This window comes from Neolamprologus multifasciatus, chromosome 22, assembly GCF_963576455.1.
Source record: "Neolamprologus multifasciatus chromosome 22, fNeoMul1.2, whole genome shotgun sequence".
NCBI lineage: Eukaryota > Metazoa > Chordata > Actinopteri > Cichliformes > Cichlidae > Neolamprologus > Neolamprologus multifasciatus.
The window spans coordinates 5,070,699-5,094,348 of NC_140459.1; the positions used below are offsets into that span (position 1 = coordinate 5,070,699).

Here is a 23,650-nt window from a genome sequence, read left to right on the forward strand (position 1 = left end):
CCAAACAGTCCTGACCCGCCACAATATGAAACAGGGAAGTACCGCCATGTAATCCATTTATTTCAACAAAGTAACTGTATTCTAAATACCACCTTTTTAAACGGTAACTGTAACGGAATACAGTTACTCATATTTTGTATTTTAAATACGTAACGGCGGTACATGTATTCCGTTACTCCCCAACACTGGTGATGGCATAGGCCAGACTGGTTATATTTGCTACACATACACTGTATGTACACAGATAAGAGGGAACCAGCCTCAGCAGAGAATCATATATAGAAACCAAGCAGTAGAAAAGTCTGCAAACATACAGAGATGGCCACTTAGCTGCAGCAAACACAGAGGAGTGATGTACACGATTTCCACAGGCAGTAATAAAACGCTGATACTTTCTCTTTTATTTGGTTTGTTGTTGTTGTTTTTTGGGAGTTTTTTTGAGTGAAAGACTCACGTTCGCACGCACAGTTATGATAGGGTTTACTAGTTTTACTGTAACCTCTATTTGTTCGTTTTTGTTACTATATCAGATTAACCTTTCCTGTTATTGCACACCAGCTGTTTTTCACATCAGTTAAGAAAAACAACTTCAATAATAATAATTCAGAGCAGATACACCAGTGAAAGACATTTATCACAAACAACACTCAGCCACTAAACTCCACGTCGAGGGTGCAGTTAGATGGTTGGTGGTCTCATTTAATGTTAGCGTTCGTCTTGTGATGCGTCCTGTTTCTGCTTGGTTTAACTTTATTGTTTGTACAGGAACGACGTGTTCTTCTGCTCCTTTCCTTTCACTCAGCAAGTTATGATAACAATCGAAGAGTCCACCCAGTAAAAGGTGTGGTAGCAGATGTAAAAGCAGTAGTGGAAACAAACTGAGATACAGCAAGTGTGTTCCTCCAGTCGGGAGCAGTAATGAGATAAAGGTGCAGAGCAGCGATTCATTTCCTGTTTGGTTTGCTTCTGTCACAGATGACACGGAGATGAACTGTGAGCTCTGCCAGCAGCTGTTTTTAACTCAAGAGCATTAGCTGGCGACGCAATACAGACGAGGAAGTGTGTTACATAAAGCGGGATCCCCTCCCTGCAATGTAAACGCTGCGCAACTACTCAGACTCCTCATCGCTGCTGCGGTCTGCTGCCAAGTTTAACTTTTGCCCATCTGGGTTAAACAGATCCGGGAATCTATACGACTAACTGCAAGGTTTATCGTTCACGTAATTTACAGATATGGCTGCTTGACACACCCACACAGGGCTGCGGCTAACTTACTTTAATAATAGGACGTGTTTGCCTGGTCGATAAATTTACAATAGTAAAAACGATGGCTACTAAAACACAAGTTTGAATATTAATCAGAGTTCAAGGAGAAATAAAACTTCACATTTATGTAAAAGCACAGACTGGATATAAAAGACGGTGACAGCGACCCACTGATTAGTAAAGACCTGTTTTGAAGCCTCAGGCTGAGCAGTTTCATCCTCACTCAGACTAAGGTGATCACAGGGTAGCAGCTTGTTGATTACAAGACTTTTTCATTTAGCATAAAACGTCTATTTTATGCTAAATGAAACCATCATTCATAAAATAATCATCTTATTGCATTAAATAAGAGCTAAACTAGCAACTGAGGCTAACAAAAGCCATCCAGAGTTTTCTGTGGTCACACAGGAAGTGAGATAATGCAGGCTTAAGGCACTTCCCTTAGCTTCCGTTTACAGACCCAAAAGTTACGTCCATGTTTATGGAAGTCAATGCTTAAAATTGAATTAATTTATCCAAATTATAAATTTTGTGCTACATATGAATTTAATTTAACCTCCTAAGACCCAAACTCTTCCACAGCATGCATTTTTATTTCTCTTTGATATTTGGGCACATTGGGGCCCGATGAATGCAAAAACAAAGAATTACCAGATTTTTTTTTACCTTATTTTAGTTTTTATGAAAAATAAGAGCCACATATGAGGATATTTGTTTAAAATTTTGATAGAACAGTAGCAGTATAATGTCCTCGTAAGTGAATATCAGGCCCTTGTAGAGCAAAATTGAGTATTTTGGTCTAAATAACCCAAAATGTGATGTCCACATATGTGGACGCCAGGTCCTAGGAGGTTAAATCAGTAAATTACTGCAATAATCAATAATCGGTTTTGATAGTTAAATAACTTTTCTCACTTTTTGTTGGTTCCACTTTCTAAAGAGTCAGAATTGAGTAGTTATAAAATTAAAATTCGTCAGGCTTTGGACACTCGCATGTTTTTTATGATAATGTTAATGAAATTTTTGATGCACTCTTTTCAATTATAGTTTGGAATTTTTTTTATAATTTTTTAAAATTTTTAGTCTTATAATTTGCGTTTTCATTGTATTTTTTAAAAAGATTGCAAAACTACAAATTAAATTAAATTAATTGCAGGTAAAAGAAATAAACAGACCAAGGCGTTTGAACTTGGAGCGATTTTTGCGAGTGTCCCGTGATTATTTTTGTCTCCACTCACTGATTCTTGTGCATCTGGCTTTTGTCTCCGTGTCTCACTTCACTCTCAACTTCTGAACTCGCACCGACGCCCACATACACACCCAGACAGGCTCGGACTCGCCGCTGCACGCGCAAACAAACACAGCCGGCCACGTGCACGTTCACGAGGGCGAAGAAACGCAACTCGCACCTAAACACACATGCCAGAGACAATTGAGTCCAGGTGACACACCCCGGGAGTCTTGTTCCTATTGTCAACACACTGGCTGGGAGTTATGTCACAGCACTTTGGATATAACGGTGACCTCCTCTTCTGCTCTCTTTCCAAATCACTGCTCATGCTCTGCCAATGGTCAGATCTGATTATGGCACACTGAGCACAGGACACGACCAGACATGTAGAAAGACCCCCGTGTGACACGGGACTTTGCAGGTTCCCCGTAACCCTGAAGAGCGGCTGTTGATTGAAAACAGCATCTGCCGTCGTGCTTCATGCTTGAGATGAAGAGAGGTTTTCTGTGCCAGAGTTTCCTTTAAAGACACACGCACAAAAAGGCTCGCCGTAAATATTCTGCAAACTACAACAGGACTCAAATCCACTGAAGTGAACATAAATGTGCTTTGTACAGCTGTGCCACAAAGAAAATAAATCAAAACATATTAATGCTGGGGCATGCGGCTCTGTATGAGGAGACCCACGATATTCTTTTGACGACAGGAGAATAGAGAACAGCAGAGAATTAAAAGGTTTCCCATGTGGCTGTGCAGATACTGACTGTCCTCTCTAAGGCTTTTCATTGTTCGTAATATACTGACTTCTAATTGGTGTGGAGGAAGGATGCACAGTAGGCATCCCTGCATTGTAGTTACTTGGCAGAAAAGCTACCATAACAAACTGAAGAGACTTTCAAAAGGAGCCTTGTGGTCAACGTTTGAAGGTAAATTCAGCCGCTCGAGCACCCACGAATGAGAACAATGTAACCCTGGTGTGATCAGCTGATTGACAAATCTCGTTGCTGCTATGAAACATTAAAAGTGTCGAGGATTTTTATTCTATTTCTGATTTCACTAAATTATATCACACAGCAGCTGTCACCTGACAAAGTGCATGTCAGAATAACAATGTCTGACAAACTAAAATAGGACATTAGCTCACTTCTAACTGCTCCCTTGCACAAATTTGCTCTAATTTATGAGCAGTTCATATAATAGTATGGTTCATTTAGCGCTAGCAAGCGTGCATTTATCCAGAGAGCTCGTCTGCCTACGCAGAAGTTTCAACGTGTCCGAAGCAAATTTGTAACAATCCATGTCAGATCTGAGCCTCTTTCACATGCTTGATGTGATTCTCATGCGATGTCCAGCTTTATCAGAACATCATAATAAATCATTAAGTGTTCGGACCTCAAAGCTCAGTAAAAATAAACGCGGAGAACACCAACAACAGCGACCGGGATCACTGGAAGTTTCCGATTTGTTGGGCCACAACTACTCGAACCAAACGGCAGCATTCCAGTTCACACTGGAGCTGGACACATGGCACTCAGCAGTATGAAAGTGATCAGATCAGACATAACCAGTGCTAGCCAGATGTTCAGATGGAAAAGAGCAGATTGCGAACAAAGGTGCGTGACTAACAAAACGTTTTCTCGTGCCTCGGTCCTTCTCCCTCCTGAGCTCAGATAGTAAAGAATAATAACACTGTTTAAGAAAAGCTCGCATGTGCAGTGTGTGATTAGCCTCTTCATCTCATTGAGGGGAAAGAGGAGGCGGATGGTTGTCACCGGTGTGTGCAGCTTTTACCCACAGAAGAGGACGACCGAAAAAAAAAGGGGTCGTGTGTTTTTAAAGGTCATTCGCACTTTGGTGAACGCACAAGCAGAGGATTTGGAATCAGAGCCAAACTCGTTTTGATGGAAGGGTTTAAGGGTATCGTCTAGATGGGGAAACATTATCTGGGCATTGTAATAAGACAGAAATGTGACTCTATCATCTTTAGCCTTTTTTAAAAATCATACATGCACTGCTTCATAAATCTGCTGCCCTTAAACTCTCTCTTTCCAAACCTCCTCATCTCTGCTTTGCTTTGTCCTCAGTGTTTATTCGTTCTGCAATCTTCACTGTTTCCTCTCCCGCCGCTCTCCTCATACCTCTCTCTTTCCTCCTCCAACCCCTCCCTTCCCTTCCCTTCTCTCTCTTTCTCCCTCTACAGCTCTCCTGCCTCTCTCGCTCTGATGCTTTCTGCAGCGGCACGTGACGTGGCGGCCGCACATGGCCCGAGCGTGTGAGAGACGGAGAGAGAGAGCGAGAGCGAGAGAGAGAGATTTCAAAACATGCAAAGCAACTCTCCCGACTGAGTGCTCGCTCTCCCCCTCCAGCTCTCCTCACTCTCTCTCTCTGTGCAGAGTCAGTGTCTGCTTTTAACCCTTCTGTCGCCAGGATTAATCACAATCCTGAATGTTAAACCGCCTGATGCCTCAGCCTGGTGTTATCCTGCATTCTCTCTCTCGTTCCTTCTTTTTTAAAGGCACAGGAGCCCATTTCTTTCACTCTTTACTCGGCTCATATTCTATTCAAATTCACAATTTATCATCTAGAATTAGACATTTAATTCGACTGGTGATGATTTCTGAGGGGTTTATCTTGGATTCTACCGGTCTAGACGCTGGTATTTGGTTTCAGCTTGAAGTGAGACAGCTCTCTGGTTAAAAGCAGATTACAACTCTTATTTATATATATTGTTCTGAAGGCCAGGGATGACCGAATCAGTGCTTAGCTTGTCTCTCTGAGGGAAAGTGAATGCAGAAATATGTGCTGCAGTGGCTGGACTGCAGACTGTTAGCAACATATTCAGATTGGCTATAAGAACTATAGATGAAATGCACTTACATTTATTTCAAATGCAAAATGCTGTAAAATAATTGTTCTTATTCAAGCTGTTGACCAATCATTGTAAATAAATAAAAGGTTGCATGTAAATCTGCTTAAGCTAGACTGATGTTGTTGCTAAAAAGAGCGATTTTATATGATGTTGTCTTGAGATCTTGACTCTATAAAAGTTTTGATTTTGGAAACACTACTGAAACCACCCCATCTCAAGCACCACTTACTTCCCTTTCAGAACTTTTAACATGAGTTACAAAAACCTGCAGCACAGCGGTAATTTAGAAATAATGGCTTGTAAAATGCTCCACTCAGGTTGAATCTCATCAGCGTGCTTGACAAAAAATTAATATCCATCCAGTCAATTTCTCCAAGTTTATAAGGAGAGAGCGCAGCTTACTGGTGCCATCCTCCACAACAATCCCAGTTTCTCATGTGGCCCCTCGGGAAAGTTAATTCCCCACCCCTGATCCATCTTCTACTGCTTATGCCTGACTGACACCTCCAGCTTTCCCAGAGGACACACGTTTTTCCAGCCTTGTTAATAGACATAATCACTCCAGTGTGTCCTTTGCCTTACTCTGAAGGTCTTTTACACCAAATGTATTTCACCTCTTGCTACTTTTGCAAATATAGCCAGTGTTTCTGGTCCATTTCACATCTGCCAGATACTCTGCTCTGACAGCCAATGGGATTGCTCTTTCCTTCCATAGCACGATCAATAGCTGGAATTATGTAACAGAAGCATTCATCAGAGGGACAGCTCAGGTTGAGTAGTTTGGACACACAGTTGGAGAGGGGAGGCTGAGATGGTCTGAACGTGTGCAGAGGAAGGATAGCACATATACTGGAATACATTAAGGACAGTGGATATGGAGCTGCCAGGATGGAGGGAACCGGGAACTCCTCAGAGGAGCATCATGAAGTCTGAGTGAGATTGAGGAAGATGATACACGATGGAAACCCTAAAAGGAACGACTACAGGAAGAAGAAGAAGGAACTTCAAGAATCAAACATCACACTGCACACAAACATGGACAACAAGCTTATCCTCGATTCCTGGTTGCCAGTGGATTCAACATAGTCGACAGTCTGCAGTAGAATCTCAACTGATTCAACAAAATTATTTGGGAAAATCAAATAGTTTTCAATTGGTACAGATCTGTATGCGCGTCCATTCACCTTTCAGAGGATTTCCTTATTCCCTCAGTCACTACCAACAGCCAAATGTAAGGAACCAGATCAGGTGGGATAGTCTCACCTTCACACCCAGCTCGCTCTTCATAGCCGACTGCAGCTGCAGTCCAGTGCTCCTCCATGTCTCACCACCTTATTGTGCTGGAGAAGGTGTCAGGCCACCTTGCACTTGACAGAGCAACACTGAGCATGTGAAATGGTGAGGGGCTGTACTAAATGTAATTGTACTGATGTCTATTGATTAGAAAAACAGGACTGAATACTCAGGTTGTTGGCAAGTACCTAAGACCACCCACCCATGGGCCCCAGAGGGTCTGATCCTTTGAGAGAGTCAGAGCAGAGGCCAAAACTGGCTTCAGAGCAGTGATTCTCAATTTCCTGGACCAAAGGTACAAAAACACCCTACTTTTTTTTTAACCCTTTAAAACCGGTCGGAGTGGGCACGCTCTGTTTTGCGTAACTATTTTTAATTCCCGGTAGCTCTACAACCACGTAAGCTAGCGAAATAATTTTTTTTGCATATGAAACCTGAGGAGTTGTACTTACATCTTATGCCATCAGCTTGTCCTCGGTCACAGTTTCCTTCCACATATAGCTTTGCAAAACCTGCATAAAAAGCACTTGCAGCAACAAAAACATAATATTCCAGAAACACGCTTTGCCGATCCGATCAGCTGTTCATAACACTTCCTATGTTGGAATAGACGTCAGCGCAAACTATCGCATGTCCGCCATGACCTGCCTGAAACCGGAAGTGACGTCATTTTTGCGGAAATGTAGTTTTTTACCATCAGGGCCTCATGAGCCTATACTGGTGTTTTTAAAAGTTATGTTTGACTTTATGACTTTCTGTGTCGTTTCTGGGATGCTTAGGACTCATATTGCACTGCTGGAAATAGTTTATTTTGATGCATATGCTGCTTTTTTGCAAATTTGCATTATAATATTTATTTTCGTTTTTCCTACAGTATATAAAAATTGGTGTATTTCAAAAATAAAACTATGAAGACACTCAAAATAAATTTCCTGTGGTGGGAAACTATTTTGTGCAACTTTTTTGTATTTACAGTTTTGAGGGATAAGCCTCTTAAATTTCTCTAACTAGAAATATATGTTAAAAAAACAAAAACAATTTTCAATTTTTTTGTAGTTTATTGCACTTCTTTGCAATTTATGTAATTACTATGCACTTAATGCAGACATATTATTAAAATCTAGGCTGTAATGGTTGTATTGATGTATAGCAACTTGAAATGCTCCCAAAAATGGCTCCACAGCATGTAAAAATATAATATAAGCTCTGGCGGACTTGGTTCTATGGTAGGTCTTAAAGGGTTAATCAGCCATCAGCAGCACAAAAGAGCCCCAGTTTGGCATGATAACATCAGCTGAATCTTCCATTTAATTTCCAAAGAAACATCATATTCCCTCAACTTACTTCCACTCCATATTTTTCAAAGCCATTCACTCCCACCTACAGTGGAAAAGGAAAAGAAAAACACTCCGACTGTCAACAGCGCCACAAATATCCAGCTTCGGCTCTACGCTCAACAACATCACATGGTCCTCATCAGAGGACGGCGTTTGTTCAACTGTCGACGCCTTCAGCTGCAGCGCTTTGAGGAATTTTCAGAAGTGCATGTGTTGGCTTAAAGTCGCCGAGCTTTAACGTGAACAGATCCAAACTCCATCTGCTGATGAAGACTCGGCGATGAGGTTAAAAGCTAAAGAAAAGCCTTCAGCTAGGATTCATCATCCATCCATTAACTATACCTGCTTATCTTTTAGAAGAGAGCTTCTCTCTCATCCACCACTCTCCTTATTTCAGTATTAAAAACACCCTGAAATAGGTACCGCACCGACTTTTGAGGCCATGCACGTTGTGGCTTTTACCTCCCAAGCCAGACAGTGATTGAGCAGTGCCTCGTTTGGGTTAATTTTACATTATTAAGCACAGTAAGAGAAAATTTAAAGGCAACTACCCATCTAATAAACAGAGTTCTACTGCGTTTCCACATAAGGATGAAGCATATTTAAATGTAGACGCCTCAAACTTCAAGTCTAGTCCACAAATAAATCAAATCAAATCAAAGTTGCCAGTTTAGGCGCTAGCTTATTTGCCTGTTTAAGAAACTTTCGATGCATTAAAGCCATATTCCCATGTTTGCTTTTATCTGCACTTCCCACTCAAGCTTCACCACTTCTGCTTTCAACGTTGCTCTCCTCGTGCGTCTGTCTGTCTGTCAGCAGGATTTAAAAACTGAACAGATTCCCATGAAGTCTGGTTGACAGATCAGCCTCAGGCAAAAGAACATCTGATTAGATGTGGGTGGTTATTCTGATTTTTTGATCTTCGCATTTCTTTTCCAAGCGTCTCGTGTTATCCTTCCTCCACGTGTGTTAAACTGTCTGTTTAATCGGATGTTTATTTGTCAAAATTCTCAAAAGCAAAAAAGTTCATTAAAAAACACCTCAGCTGAGAAAACATGTGCGCTAGACGCTTTCGCGTTCATGCATCTTCAGAGTGAACTGACCTGGAAGTGTTGAAGTAAAGCTGCAGCCTGATTTAAAATACAAGCAAAGGTGAGTCATGATTATTTACTTGAAGCTGGGAGGCAAAGGACAGCTCTTTACAGAGAAAAAAAGGCGGAGCAACGCTGCAGCGCTGCAGCACGATAAGCGCCCTGGTGGTCTGTCTTTCACTTCTTATTGTTTTTTCTTATAATTGCACTGAAATGAGAATTTCCTGCTTTTGTGAAGCATCATCCATGTGTGGAAATCGCACTGCAGGCGATTAAATCAAGGTTAAAGTAGACCTATTCTCCATCCATATCTCAGTTTCTCTGGGTCTGATTCGTTTCATAATCCTTCTAAACTGTGAGGTATCCGTGCAGAGGACATTTGCAGACGTCCTGTAAGCATGCAGGTAGTTATTAAGGTTTTGAACAGCAGACGGCTGCAGGAATGCACCAGCCGATTGGGTGATTTTCTCAGCCAAACATGCCAAACAGGAAAACTGTGGGTTGTTGCATTCATCCAAACAGCACGAGTGAGTGATTGAAGTCATTTATCACCGGAGACAGAAGACAATAAATAAATACAACCAGCGCCCCCACCTTCCTGAGAACCCATCATATTTCATTTTCTATGTAACACTATGATTTCTACATAATGAGGAGAACTCTATTTTCTTTTGCTTTCATTTTAAACACTGAAACAAAACAATTGGACAAAAATACCGTTTCCACCACAAACATAATAAAGCCTTAAAGGACACGATCAAAGGCTTTCCTCCTTCAGCAGCTGAACTGTGAGGCGTCCCAAGAGGACCACGTGCACAGCAAACTGTGGTGATTTCTTGCAACTACACAAAATCAGGTGGAAGTTAGTTAAACCTAACAATCACAGTTTTATTCAGCAGAAGTTGTTCTTTTCTTTCGTTCTTTTTTTGGGGGAGGAAGATGGCGATAGACATCAAAATGCTGTTTGGTCTTGCTCCGAGGCTCAGCTGAGTCTCGGCGGACGGTTTTCGGGCTAAGATGTCGAATCAAAAAATGAGCCTGCGAGGTTTGAGGCTGATTTTAGAGAGGAGATGAAATAAACAACATTGCATTCTGGAGCTTAATTGTGTCCACGTCCCACAGTTTCCCAGCTTCCTGATCACAGGTGCAGTTTTACGTGTGCCGCAAAGAACCCGGTATGAATATTTCGGATTTACAGCATTTTAAAGAGGAAACAGGTGAAAAATGTCAGCAGAGCTGCTTATAAAACCCCAGCTGTATCCATATTTTTGTGTTTTCCCCTCCCTCTGAACTGTTCTCCTTTTTGCCCAGAATGAATTAAAATCAAAGTAAAACATGTGCATGTGGATGAGATTATTATTTCCACTCTATTTTCCATCTATCTCTCTTGCCGATTCTCTCTCCCCCTCTCTTTGCAGCTCTGTAGTAATACTTCAGCTCCACAACAACCTCAGGGATTTCTGGATGAATGCATCATCCTCGACCCAGTCACGTGTTTATAATTCAGAATAAAAAGCACGCGCACACACACACACACACACAGAGATAGATGAAAGCATGCTCACATTAAAGCCCACATAGTTGCATGCAAATGCCAAAACAGACGGCATTCTCATATGCATGTGTGAAGCTCAGCATACTGTACATACACATACCAAAAGGTGGAAAGACTAAAGGCATGCATGTGCACACACACACACTAATGGTGTGTATTCATAGACTCGCACAGAAGCACTCAGGGCAGATATGAAGATTTGCAGCAGCGGTTTTCTCTCCTCTGTAGCTGCAGCTCTATCCTGGCTGAACCCTGTGAATCTCTTTCTCTGTATCTCATTTTCCAATTATTCTCTCTCACAGTATCTGCAGCTTGTTTGCACAGAGAAACATCTCCTGTCTTATTGTTTATGACTCAGAATCAAAGAACAAACACAATGTCCCAGGCAGATTTCTGAGAATCTGATCCTGCTGGGCACCTCATCTCTCTGTTTCCCCCTCTTTCCTGTATCCAAACCCTCTTTCTGCATACTCGGAGCATTCGATTCTAGTATAAACAAAACACGGGGGGGAAGCTACGCAACCTTCCCTCAAAATGATCTGATCGTGGCGGCATTTTCTAAACAAAAGGGAACGTGAGGAGCGGCACCCGATATGAGCAGATTCAAACCTCGCAACGCCCACAGGTGGGTCCACTGTTTTCAGATTTGCTGTTCAGACCTGCAGAATATTATTTTTAAATTCTCTGGGAGCTGACATTATGTGTCAGGCTGAATTCTGAGCGCATGGTAATAAAAGTGATGCAAAGCTTCAATGAGCAGCTGCAACAAGCTGATAGAAAATATATGAGATGCTGTCATAAAGCGTGTGGGAGAACGATTTCATTTCCTCCCAGATATATATACTGTGTTTTCCATCCTTTTCCTCCACTCCAGTTAACTCTCTGCGCTTTGTATCGAATACAAAAGCAATCAGCGAGTGTATTCACAGAAGAACATGAAAAGGGATAAACAGGCATGTTTGGACAGCTTCAAATCTCATTCAGTGTTAAGGTCATTTCATTTTTTTATCCTATGTAGTTAAAGGAGCTTGCAAAGAAAAGCGTCTGGACTTCTTTAAGTTACTTGAACAAGTTTCAAGTAACTTAAAGAAGTCCAGACGCTTTTCTTTGCAAGCTCCTTTGACTACGATGACCTGGATGACTGAGAACCTTCACAGACATCCTATGTAGTTGTGCATGTGCATCAGTAGTTAGCTAGGTTTTTTTTAAGGCTGGGCTTTTTAAAAAATAGCCACTGTGCTTAGCTATAAGTTTGTAAAGCCCCATCCATTTAGCCACCTTGGTTTTTGAGTGTATTTGGACAAGAGAGTGGAGTGAAAAGATAACAGCTAATGCTAACAGCGTGCCGGGCAGATCGTTCAGGAGGGTAAGACAAGGATTATGAAGCTAGAGGTCACGATTTTGAAATTCCATCATGGTGGCTTAGCTTTTCATGAGCTCCACAAGGTTAATGTTCCGCTGCTGTAACTAATAAAAGCAGCGTTGCATCTGTGTGGGTAAAATGTAGCAACTTCCTGTAAAATGAATGAAATTGTCCAGATAAATAAAGTCTCTGTGTTATCCACCAGTCAAGAACACAGAGTTTGTGTGTGCTGCTCCCACACCAGACACAACTAGCAAGTAAGTGGACTCAACATTCTCACATAGTGACGCATTTTCTTTCACTTGAAATTCGCTTGTAGTTTTCTCTGGATGAAAAGAAGCCGTGAGAAAGCTACAAAATTACAAACTCATCAACTGATTTGGTGTGAAAATACCCTTAAGCACCCCAAAAGCTGTATAATCTGTCTGACAATTGCATTTGAAATTCTCCAGAAGGCACGAACACCACAAATGTGGTCGAGTGAACCATTTCAATGATCCAAGAACGTCTTATTTAAACCCTTAACAAAGTTCAAATTGGTGACTGAGAAAAAAAATACCTGTACAAGAATGAAGGAGGAAATCTTACATACACAGCTACATTTTAAAGCAGGCTGTAAACTATGGAGCCCCGCAGGGGACATGGGAGAAAAAAAAAATTAAGACGGACTTTTGCGAGATCTCGCAAAGGTTTTGCGAGATCTCGCAAAACTAACTCGGGATCTCGCAAAACTTTTGCGAGTACTCGCAAAACAAACTCGGGATCTCGCAAAACTTTTGCGAGATCTCGCAAAAGTTTTAGCCGCATTCTTCCCATTAGCTTGAAGCTAACGGGAGGTCGAGACCTACTACAGCCGGGAGGAACACCGCTTTCCCGGCACATCGTGCCTCGACCTCCCGGTCGGCTTCGAGCCAGCGTCCGAAGAATGCGGCTAAAACGTTTGCGAGATCTCGCAAAACTTTTGCGAGATCCCAAGTTTGTTTTGCGAGATCTCGCAAAAGTTTTGCGAGATCCCGAGTTTGTTTTGCGAGATCTCGCAAAACTTTTGCAAGATCCCGAGTTAGTTTTGCGAGATCTCGCAAAAGTCCGTCTTAATTTTTTTTTCTCCCATGTCCCCTGCGGGGCTCCGTAGTAAACAGGTTTGTTTCTGCTGACATTTTAAAATGGGAGTCTATGGGGACTAAGTCGATTTTACAGTCAGCCTCAAGTGGACAAAAGAGGAACTGCAGTTATTTGCACATCTGAATCTTTAGCTCTGAAAGGTTCTGCTTGATTTTAAACATAAACACTGGTTCAGAGGATTATGTGTAATGTGAAGGGGATGAACCTGCAAATAATAACCATGCGTTTCAGCTACAAAACATTTTAGCATCTTTGAGCTTATTGTTTTGGTTTATTAAATCATCGTTACTGTGGTTACAGCTAATATTAGAGCTGTTTTCATCCACTGTAGGCAGAGACAAAAACAAAAAACTAGCTGCAAGCTGTGAACAAATGGCTTTTGAAAACAGTGGAGTTAAGCAGATAAAGAGGCAGATATTTCCCCCCAGGAGCTGTAGACCACAGAGGAGCTAAAAGAAGAGTGAGTAGTGGACTTACATTCATCCAGTGCACAGAAATGCATCTTCAAATGAAAGCTAATGCTGCTCTGTATCATCTGGATGTACAAATAAACAACTGTTTGGTGATATGTCATATTCATACCCATCTACAAAGCTTTTAGATTACGGAGCAAGAGCAAAAAAAGAGACTATGCTGGCATATGATATAAACGCATTGAGTTAAAGTCTTAAGTCTTCTTCATACAGCAGACACATGAGAGATTGTTATATGACTGTGCTTGGCCTTTGCAGAAGAGCATTTATGCATATTTTTAGGTACAGATGTGGCAAACCGTCCAATCCACAGGGTGCTGTATGCAAAGACGAAGACAAACACTTTTTGCCTTCATTTATGATCTCACAGATTACACCCAGCGTCGCTCTTTGTCTAACCGGTGACATTTTGACGACAAGCCGAAGCTTCACAAATGAGTAAAAAAATGCTAAAATAATTGTAGCATAGATAACACAAACAAAATGAGGCTCTCTTGTTCCGTCTCCACACATCTAACTTAACATGCTCATACAATCATTATCGTATAATGGCTGAACGTTTACAAAGAATGCGGCGGTCTGTTGTCAATAAATCACCACAAAATTAGCTGTGATGAATCACCGGATGGCTCGCGGGACAAAAAACATGACGGTCAGCGTTAGAAAGAACGGCTTTGTGGTTTCAATTAGTCAAAACTGGAAGTTGTCAGACTTTGGAAATCTCAAAAAGGAAAGAGAAAAAAAAGAAAAAGACAGATGGACAGAAAGGTTGTTCTGATGTTCTGGCAGTTCTGGTTCACATCAAATGCAGCAGAGAGAGGAAACAATAAATTATGAATATATAACGGATGATAACAGCCTGGTGGAGAGAACCGAGGAGGGCTAGAGAACAGGGTGTCAGCCATTCATCGCGCTGAGATATAATTAGAGAGAATCCCGATCTGGTTATTGTTAGAGGCACCGAACGCTTGAGTTGTGCGAGTTAATATAATGCACTGTGGGCCTCGGTGCTCATTAGTGCCAGATCACATCGAGGCCTCTTGCACATACAGCTTCATATATGTCTGAAGGCATTAGTTGCAGCACAAATGCTGCCTTCTCACATGAAGATGTTTTAAACTCACTGCAGAAAAAGAAAAGCTTGCTCATTTTTTACTTTGTTATGAATGTTTTTAATGATTAACGATCTTAAAAATATATATTTTTAAATATTTTCCCTTATAATCTCATTCTGGTTAGTAGTATTTTGACTGGTAGGTTAAGTAAATAACCTCTGGACAACATATTAATTTGTAAAAATTGGTAAAAATAAATAAATAAAATATGACTTTCTTAGTCATGAAAATCATCCATCCAGAGGTAATGATACAAAGTCTCCTTTTTAACAAGCTAAATAGACTAAAAATAAAATAAAAGAGCTAAATGGATTAACAAGCACCTTGCCAAAAATTGCAATACCTCTAGTGGCCACTTGAGGCAGGCTCCAAAGCGAGCCCACCCACGATAAAAAGTCCTGCTTTACAACAGAAGTAAAAATGTTTGCAGCCAGGCGGAAAATGCTTTTAGTGTCTGTGGATGGTGTTTGGCCTTCATAACAACTGTACAAGGGTTGAAATGTTTTATAACTCAACCTTTAAGTTAACAGGGTTGACCCTTAACTGCAGCTCTGAACAGTTTGTCATGCCTTTTGAAGCATTTTAATGCAATTATCTTCAAAATGACATGACTTGATATCTGGTTAATTTTTCACAACAGCTGATTCAAGAACTCTGCTCTCTAGCTGTGGCTCATTAGATAATAGTATGTTATTTGTATGTTACTTAATTAGTAATATAATTAGTAACTTAATTATATCTAATTAGTAGCTTTAAATTTCGGTGATTTTACTCCCTTTGACACCTGTATATAACATCGAGCACCTAGCCATGCAATCTGCCTTTATAAACATTTGTGAAAGAAACGGCCGAGCTCACTGGATTTGAACTGGCACTATAAGACTCCACTGTTACAACAAGTCAGCTTGTGAACATTTCTTTCCTTCTAGATTATAAATGATCAACTCGTAGTGCTATTATTGCAAAGTGGAAGCATTTAGAAGCACAACAACTCAGCCATGAAGTGGCAGACCTCAAAGTTACAGAGCTACAGGGTGCTGAGATGTGAGGTGCATAAAAGTCTGACTCAATAAGCGCACAGCTGACATTAACATCATGATAAATGTTTGCCAGGAGCTTCATGGTATAGGCTGCCATGGCTGAACAGCTCCTGTTAGTGTAATGTAGGTAGCCCAGTTTGCACCAGTACAGTTTATAGATGCTTGCTAACCAAACTTGCCCAAATTTAGCTACTAACTTACTTCTCCACCTTAAAAAAGACTTCAGACGGGAGTCATGGATGAACTAGCAGGAAGCATTATATTCATTTCCCATAATGCCCATTTTAATGGGTCAAAAATGTATAAAACTGCTCAGCAGCAACATCACATTCAATAAAAATGTGTTATAGATGAGCCTGTGAATAACTTTGTAGCTCATTTTGCTAAATAATGTCACAGAAACTACTTTCCAAGGACCAACTGAGAACTTTCAAATGTCTATTTTATGCCTGACCAGAACAAACAAAACCACAAGATATTCAGTTTACCATCACACTATAAAAAATAAATAACATACAATTCTCACACAAGAATTAACTAAATGTAAGGACTGTTTTGAAATTCCCAATCACTCACCATGTAGACACTCAGGTCCTCCCATCATGCTTTGCTGCTGTTGAGGTGGTGGCGGCTGTGGTTGTGGTTGGACGGTCTCCAGTCCAAGCAGTGAAGAAGAAGAGGATGAGGAGGACATGGAGGAGGAAGAAGAGGAGCAGGGCGGAGGAGAGGTGGGAGGACACTGAGAACTCTGGTTAGGCACCGCGGACTGGGAGCTCTGGGAGGAGAACACAAACAAAAGCAGAAGTTGTAATCAGAAGAAATTTGGCTTAAAGCGGGAGGAGCTAAAACAGCTTGTGTCAAATAGAAGATGAACAGAGGTGCTGCACAAATACACAGGATGAGATGAATGAGAACTATTTTCAATGATAAATCACGCAGTGCTGCTCCAGCAGTGTCCAGGAATGGTTCTTTTGAAATCTCATTGGTGCTTTAAGGATTTCTTCAAATTAAAATAGTTAGCTTATAACAGAGCGATGGCAGTATAAGGTTAGCTTAAGGTCCAAAGATTAATCTCACGGTGTAGTGCATGGCCCTATGATCGTGACTTATTCACAATTCAGAAAAAACAATGGGACCGATAGACATTAGCCAGCAAACTAAGCAGCTAGCAAGCTGTGCAGAGAAAGGTTAAAGGTGCGCTTACATCATGCCAGCATGATTTAAACTTTAAAATCATGCTTCATATTTGAAATATTCATTAATTATCTGAATTACAAAGTGCGTCCAAAGGCTCACAGCAGGATCTTTTCCTACTTTTACATTGCATTTCAATATTTTTACATTCCTTGCTAGTCTGTTGGACTGTTTCTATGTTATTCCAGTAGAGTTACAATATATTACAAGGTTTAAGAAAAACGCTCTACAGATGCCACAGAAAGCAGAGATGATGTCGCTCTTTACACGATGTATTTTATTTCGCTCATTCCTCCTTTGGATGCAGCCGCTGGCTGTGAGCAGCTGCAGCTGCTAGTGAATCCGTGGCTATAACATGGTTGCTGCTCAGACGACTGCAAATGCAAATAAGAAGAGGTGGACGGCAATGCATGCAGAGCCTGCACTGCAAGCGAACACAGCGAGTAGGTAAAAAATAAATAAACGGGAAAGCGTACGTAGTTTTAAAAAAAACATAACCGTTGAAATCTCCAAAAAAACAAACTGAATTGCAGTTAATTGACTTCCAGTGATCGTAGTGAAGGTCATTTCAGTTTGTCAACACAAGTCTCTGCAGTTCCCACCAGAATGAGTTGCAGAACACCAAAGTTGTTTTTCAGGTAAAAAAAATATATCATGATAAGAGTAGTGACAGACTGAACTGCTCCATTTGCCACCTTGGCTGCTGACAACAAATTAACACTGAAGGGTTACAGCGAGCTAAGAATGTTTATCTTGAAACTGAAGCCACATTGTAACAAGAGCATTTCCACCTTATTAAAAAATCCTGGAAACACTCCTGCACTGCAAGCATTGAAGCATCAGCTAGCTCCTTTTGTGACGATGAAGACTAAACGATGACTGGCCAGATAACGGGTAAACTAGCACAGTTTAGCATTAGCGCACTCATCTGAGGTTTTCTCTTGAGGAAATGATGATGTTCCTGCAACTGTTTCATTAACACCTGTGCTGAATAAACATTAAATTGTCTTCTTCCACTATAACGTCTTTTGGTTTGGTAAAATTGAGGTATGATTCATAAACATGTGGTTTTATTTTACCTGCGAGGGGATCTGGGCAGTAGCAGAGCTGGGCCCATTGCTGTGCATCCCCATCCCATTCTCAGTCAGGAATTCCTCCAGGTCCATGTACTGCAGCTGGAACAGGCCTCCATCACACGGCAGGGTCCTCTCCCACAGCAGCGGGCCCAGGAAGGCTGACTGTGAGTTGGGTCGCAGTGCGCCGGAGCCCGGGGTTCCTCCCGCCCCATTTGCTCCACCGGCACTGACACCCAGAGAGTCTTCATCGGAGTCCAGAGGCTTGTCTTTGTCTGAAGAGAGAAGAGGGTGAGATATCTTCCATTAAGCTGCTAACATTAGTTCTGTTGTTTCGTCTGCTCTGACTAAAGTAATGAAACTCATTCATCCTTCTTTTTAAAGTGTTTGCAACGATAACTCATATTCGTTCAAACATTTTCAATGTTTTCTTTCAAAAATGGCTCAAACTACAAAACCCTGAAGTTCTCATCCACATATTTATGTCGTTCAATTGCAGTCCTTTGGTGGAATCTGTATCACAAAGGACTCTATATATTAGACACCTAAAAACTTATCTGTGCATGTGCTATTTTGCAGATGCACAGATACGTTTGTTCTTCCCATGATGACTCAGCAATGGCAACAGAGCTCAGGACCCCTAAGCATCGTTTTTACTAGTGCAGCTGTGAAGGTTCATAACCTAAAACGCTGCTTTCAGTTCCTTAATGTAAGCAAACAAGAATCTGGGAAACTACTGGTTTTTCCTTTGGGGGAATCTGACAGATTTTCTGGATTTCCATTGTCGCTAGCAGATGTCCAGGCCACATCTTCTATTTCTATCTGCCAGACATTGTTTGTGAATGCAGATGAATCTTTAGAAAAACACTGAATCGTCATCATGCATTGGCTATTCAATGCAATTCAGTAATTACCAGCCCTCTTTTGTTCGCCACATAGACCTTTTAAATGCATACAACCAAAGCCTGCTCAAATATGTCTGGTCAATAGGACTACAAAAAGTCTGCGAACAAAACCCAGGAAACTTCCCAGAACACAAAACACAATCGAGGTTAACCTCCTGCCAGCCACTGTATCACTGACAAACCACTGAGGGGTAGGGTTAGGCTGTACTTCAGCTACGTGTTTTTAAAGACTAATTTCAGAAACTAGACAACATTATCTTCCATGCATTTAAACGTCTTTTATATGATTTCCATCTGAGAGGTAAAAGAGGTAAAAACAAATCCATATAGATGGAGCACTGGGAGCCTGAACTTAACCCTAACCAAGTCACTGGTGATCAGTGTTGGGAAGGTTACTTTTAAAATGTATTCCATTACAGATTACAGAATACATGCCCCAAAATGTATTCTGTAACGTATTCCGTTACGTTACTCAATGAGAGTAACGTATTCTGAATACTTTGGATTACTTAATATATTATCATGCTGTTTACAACTACATGAATGTACTATTGCTGTGATTTATTACTGTTACTGAAGGTCCGCGGCTCCGAACCGTAGTAAAGGGACCTCTGGCTAATACGGTGGGTTCTGTGTCGGCTCGTAGCTGAAAACTAGCTTAACTCTGTTGTCTGGGTCAACTTTGCTAGCAGAGCCAGAGAGAGGCGTTGAAAGGCTGCTCCAACAGAACTTATTGCTTTGGCGGAAAACACGGTGTACAGTCGAGTCTTAATAGCTTACTTACAACTGGGCTCGTCAGGCTCTCTTCTTGGCTGCAGTGGTTATTATTATATTTACATGCTTCCAGCTCCCGTTTTTACTCGATGACAGCTCGTACTTTTCCTTTTTCTCCCTCCCTCGCTCACAGACACATAACGGGTACAGCAGTCCATTCTCCCTGCAGCACGGACTACACTGCCCATGATGCTACATTCTTTAGAGCTATACCTGTAGCATTCTGCCTATTAGCTTAGCACAACAACAACACTCTCTCACCCAGGAAACACGCAGAGAGAGAGTCACCATGTAACCATGGCAACCGTAACGCTGCCGCCTGGAACAACAGAACGTAGCTGTCAAACAAAACCCAAACAGTCCTGACCCGCCACAATATGAAACACGGAAGTACCGCCGTGTAATCCATTTATTTCAACAAAGTAACTGTATTCTAAATACCACCTTTTTAAACGGTAACTGTAACGGAATACAGTTACTCATATTTTGTATTTTAAATACGTAACGGCGGTACATGTATTCCGTTACTCCCCAACACTGCTGGTGATCAAATGGATGTTAAGAGGTTAATCAAACACAAGTGACAGCAAAAGTAAGCAGAAAACCAACCAAAACAGTGCAAAATGCAAAAATCCCTAACACCACCCACGGTTTCCTGGTTTAAAGACTTTTACTTTATTTACCACCGTCAACCTCCCGTCTCTCTACCATCAGTGGTATCATCCAGTTCAGAGCAACAATGTCACGTGCTCCAGCTGGCAGCTTCTGAGGAAACATCAGAATGGTTTCTTTAAGATAAGAATCGCTTATCCTGAGCTGAACACTGCATCCTAAACAGTTTAACATGGATGCAGGTAGCATTAAGGGGTGTCCACACAGGAAAAGACTAGCATGGATGTATCACTGAATGTCAATGTCTGGGAGCGAAAGATAAAGTTGATATGACTGAAAAACACACGATAGTATCACCTACACCACTGGTGACCTGCCGTCAGCTACAAAGCAATGGCTTCATGCTTATTTCAAAAGAATACTTTGAGAATTTGAAGTAACATCTGATCGATATACAGCCTGAGGTTGGTTTCGTGTGCAGTTCAGCTCACTGCAGCTCAAAGAGGATCAGACTGACGTGACTTTTACTTCACAAAGCATGAAAATAATTTTAAAAAGAGAAGCCGCACAAGCCAACAAAGACCCAACAAAGGCTTGTGGACACTGCCTGGCACACATGTCCTTATCACCCTATAAAGCACTTAGCCACAATCATTAAAAGGCACCTCTAAATAAATTGAGCGACCTTGCACTCTGACCTCATCATGAAAGTCCAATGGAAAGACTAACCATCAATAAACCATCACCCGAAAAAAGGGATTGTTAAAAGAACAGAAAATAAAGGGAAGCACTTCATGGAAATATAGACAATGATAGCTTTGTACTCTGCTCCTTTGGTTATATTGTTCAAAAGGATTACATTGCCAAAAGAATAAAGAAGAAGAATAAAGCCCCATAAAACAGCACTAAAAGAGCATATTTAACAGGGCTGGAACGACACAGAGACAGACTGTGAGTTGTGAAGAAAAGTGAGAGGCTGGGGAGAGTATCAGTGAGGCTGGAAACTTATATTTAAACGGATTAAAGTATATAAAGACGTGAGAGATCACAGCAGTGGATGGACAGATAGGTACTCAGAAGGTGGGAGGAGTAGAAAATAATCTGTCTCTGGCAGGATCTTAATCATCTGGCTGCCAGTGTTGTAAGTTTAGCCACAACCAGAGCACAAAACTCACAATCTTAGCTTTGTGGAGACTGTTTGGTTCTGTAGTTTAAGATGCTTCGAAGCTAATGTTCATGATATTAAAATAAAAAGAGCAAAAACAGAGAGATGCAAAATAAACTTAAGAAGAAGAAGACAAATAAATGAAGTTCAGGTGGAACATTTGCAGCCTGATTTATGGCTATTCCTTACGTTTGGTGGTGCAATCACCATAGCAACAACAACCAATCGCTAACAAGGCAAGCTAAGAGAGTTTTCATCGGCCTGCCTGTGGTGAAATTTGTTCGTAGATAGCGGGCTGATCATTCACCACAACGATCGATTTCTCCAACGTGTTGATGCCAAACTGCAAAAGCAGCCACCTCACTCTCTCTGTATATTTACTTGACCTGATTTGACTAGTCTGTGTGTGTTAGCCCTGTGATAGTCTGGTGACTTGTCCACAGTGTACCCTGCCTCACGCCCTGTGACAGTTGGGATAGGCTGCATGCCAGCACAACCCTGAAGTGGATAAGCGGTTAAGAAAATGAGATGAATGGATGGATGTGACTGGTAGCAGTGGTGTCGGTAATTGCAAAGTTGAACTTTTCTCAACTTTTCAGGGCGACCAGCATGAAGGAAAGGACTCACAATTCTATTTGGCGGTACATATTGTCATTCACAATAAATGAGAATCCGGCCTAAATGCCTCCAGGTCACTTAAAGTGACCTTAAATTTTTCCAGCTCCTTTACAGTTAGTTGATTTTGCAACTGATCTAAAGCCGACGGAGACGCAAATTGGAACGTCCTTTTTCCAAATCTAATCCAAGCTTTAGGGACAGACAAAAGAAAAAAAGCCTTGGGTTCAAAGTCAATGACTTCTTATACTTTTTTGACAGATGTAGGTCAGTAAGTGAGATTGGAGCAGGCCGAGAGCTTCCTAATAAGAAATACAAGTGGTTAAGTCTATCAAAGGGCAAAGCAGTCCATACAATATGCAACGATGCATAAGCTTTAAGGTTTGCAGTGACTATCAGGCTTTGTGACAGACGGTATCTAGCACATGAAAGCATTGCAAAAACACATAAAGGTGGTAGCAGCAGATCTTTTTCTTGCATTAAAATAAACATGGTGTACTCTCAAGTATATACTCAGTTCAGCTGAGTCAAACTAGCCGCAGTGTCGAGCAGACACTTCTAAGATATCACAGGAGCTTAAGTGAAGTCATTCAAGTGCAAAGGAAAATGAAAAGATAATCTAAAAGCAACAGAGGGCAAAGTCATTAAAAGACATGGGGAAATCCCTTTTCTGTAAAGCAGCGTGAGGAGGACCAGAGGGCGAAGGGATGGGAGGAATAAGTGGAAGTGACACAGCTTAATCAAAGTGACACTTTGAACTCAAGTGGACGAGTCATTAAAATCTGACAGACTGCGAACTGACCCGCAGCACAGCAGAGAGGAGAGGAAACGTGGCAGCGGAGGCTTGGAAGAAGAGATGATCCATGCAAATAGGAGTGAGATGTGCAAAAAGAAGAGAGTGAAAGAGATTTACACGGGGAGGAAGAGGAGAGGGATGCAAATAAATGGCTTTGGAAAAGAAAATAAGTCTGGGTGATGAGAGTAAAAGATGAAGACGGAGAGGAAGGGAGACAAAAACCTGAGAAAATGTAAATCAGCGGAGGGACCGCTGTTGTGAAGCGAGTGGAAGACGAGAAGAGAGCAAGACAGGAAAGTGTGAGAGGGAAAACTCAAAGACGTGCAATACAGAGAGCGAGAGAGGGAGGGAGATGTGCTAGATAGAGTGGGTGTTTGTGAAGGCGTCAAACAAAGCTAGCCAGGGGGGAGAAAAACACAGCAGCAAGGCAAAGGGCTGCATTGTGGAAGGGGAACAGCAGCTAAATCAGGGGCAAAAACATCTTCTTTATGCCCCTGAATGCCTCTCCTCTCATTAGGAGGATACTGTACTGAGCTGCTTTCTGACTCCATGGAGAGACTGTCAACTGTGTTCACCATCATCTCCTCCTCCTCTTCCTGCTCCACAGAAAGGAGCTGTAGTGGCACCAAAAAGCCACCAGGGGCCAACAACATGCCATTCCTTTGCCCTCCCCGACCCCCTCTGTGAATGTGTGTGTTCAGTTGTATCTACACTCATGAGGCACTGACTCTTGACAACCTTCTGTTCTTGTGAGGACACGT

At 41.6% G+C, this 23,650-nt stretch overlaps 1 protein-coding gene across 1 annotated transcript in view; it reads right to left on the reverse strand.

The window, feature by feature from the left end:
• Positions 1-23,650, reverse strand: part of dbpa (D site albumin promoter binding protein a) — a 48,535-nt gene that overhangs the window by 22,938 nt on the left and 1,947 nt on the right. Inside the window, exons 2-3 of the mRNA XM_085148201.1 lie at positions 18,029-18,297; positions 16,332-16,530 (exon numbers count right to left, since the gene is read on the reverse strand). Coding sequence (XP_085004327.1) covers positions 16,332-16,530; positions 18,029-18,297 — 468 coding nt within the window. The remainder of the gene's footprint in view (positions 1-16,331; positions 16,531-18,028; positions 18,298-23,650) is intronic.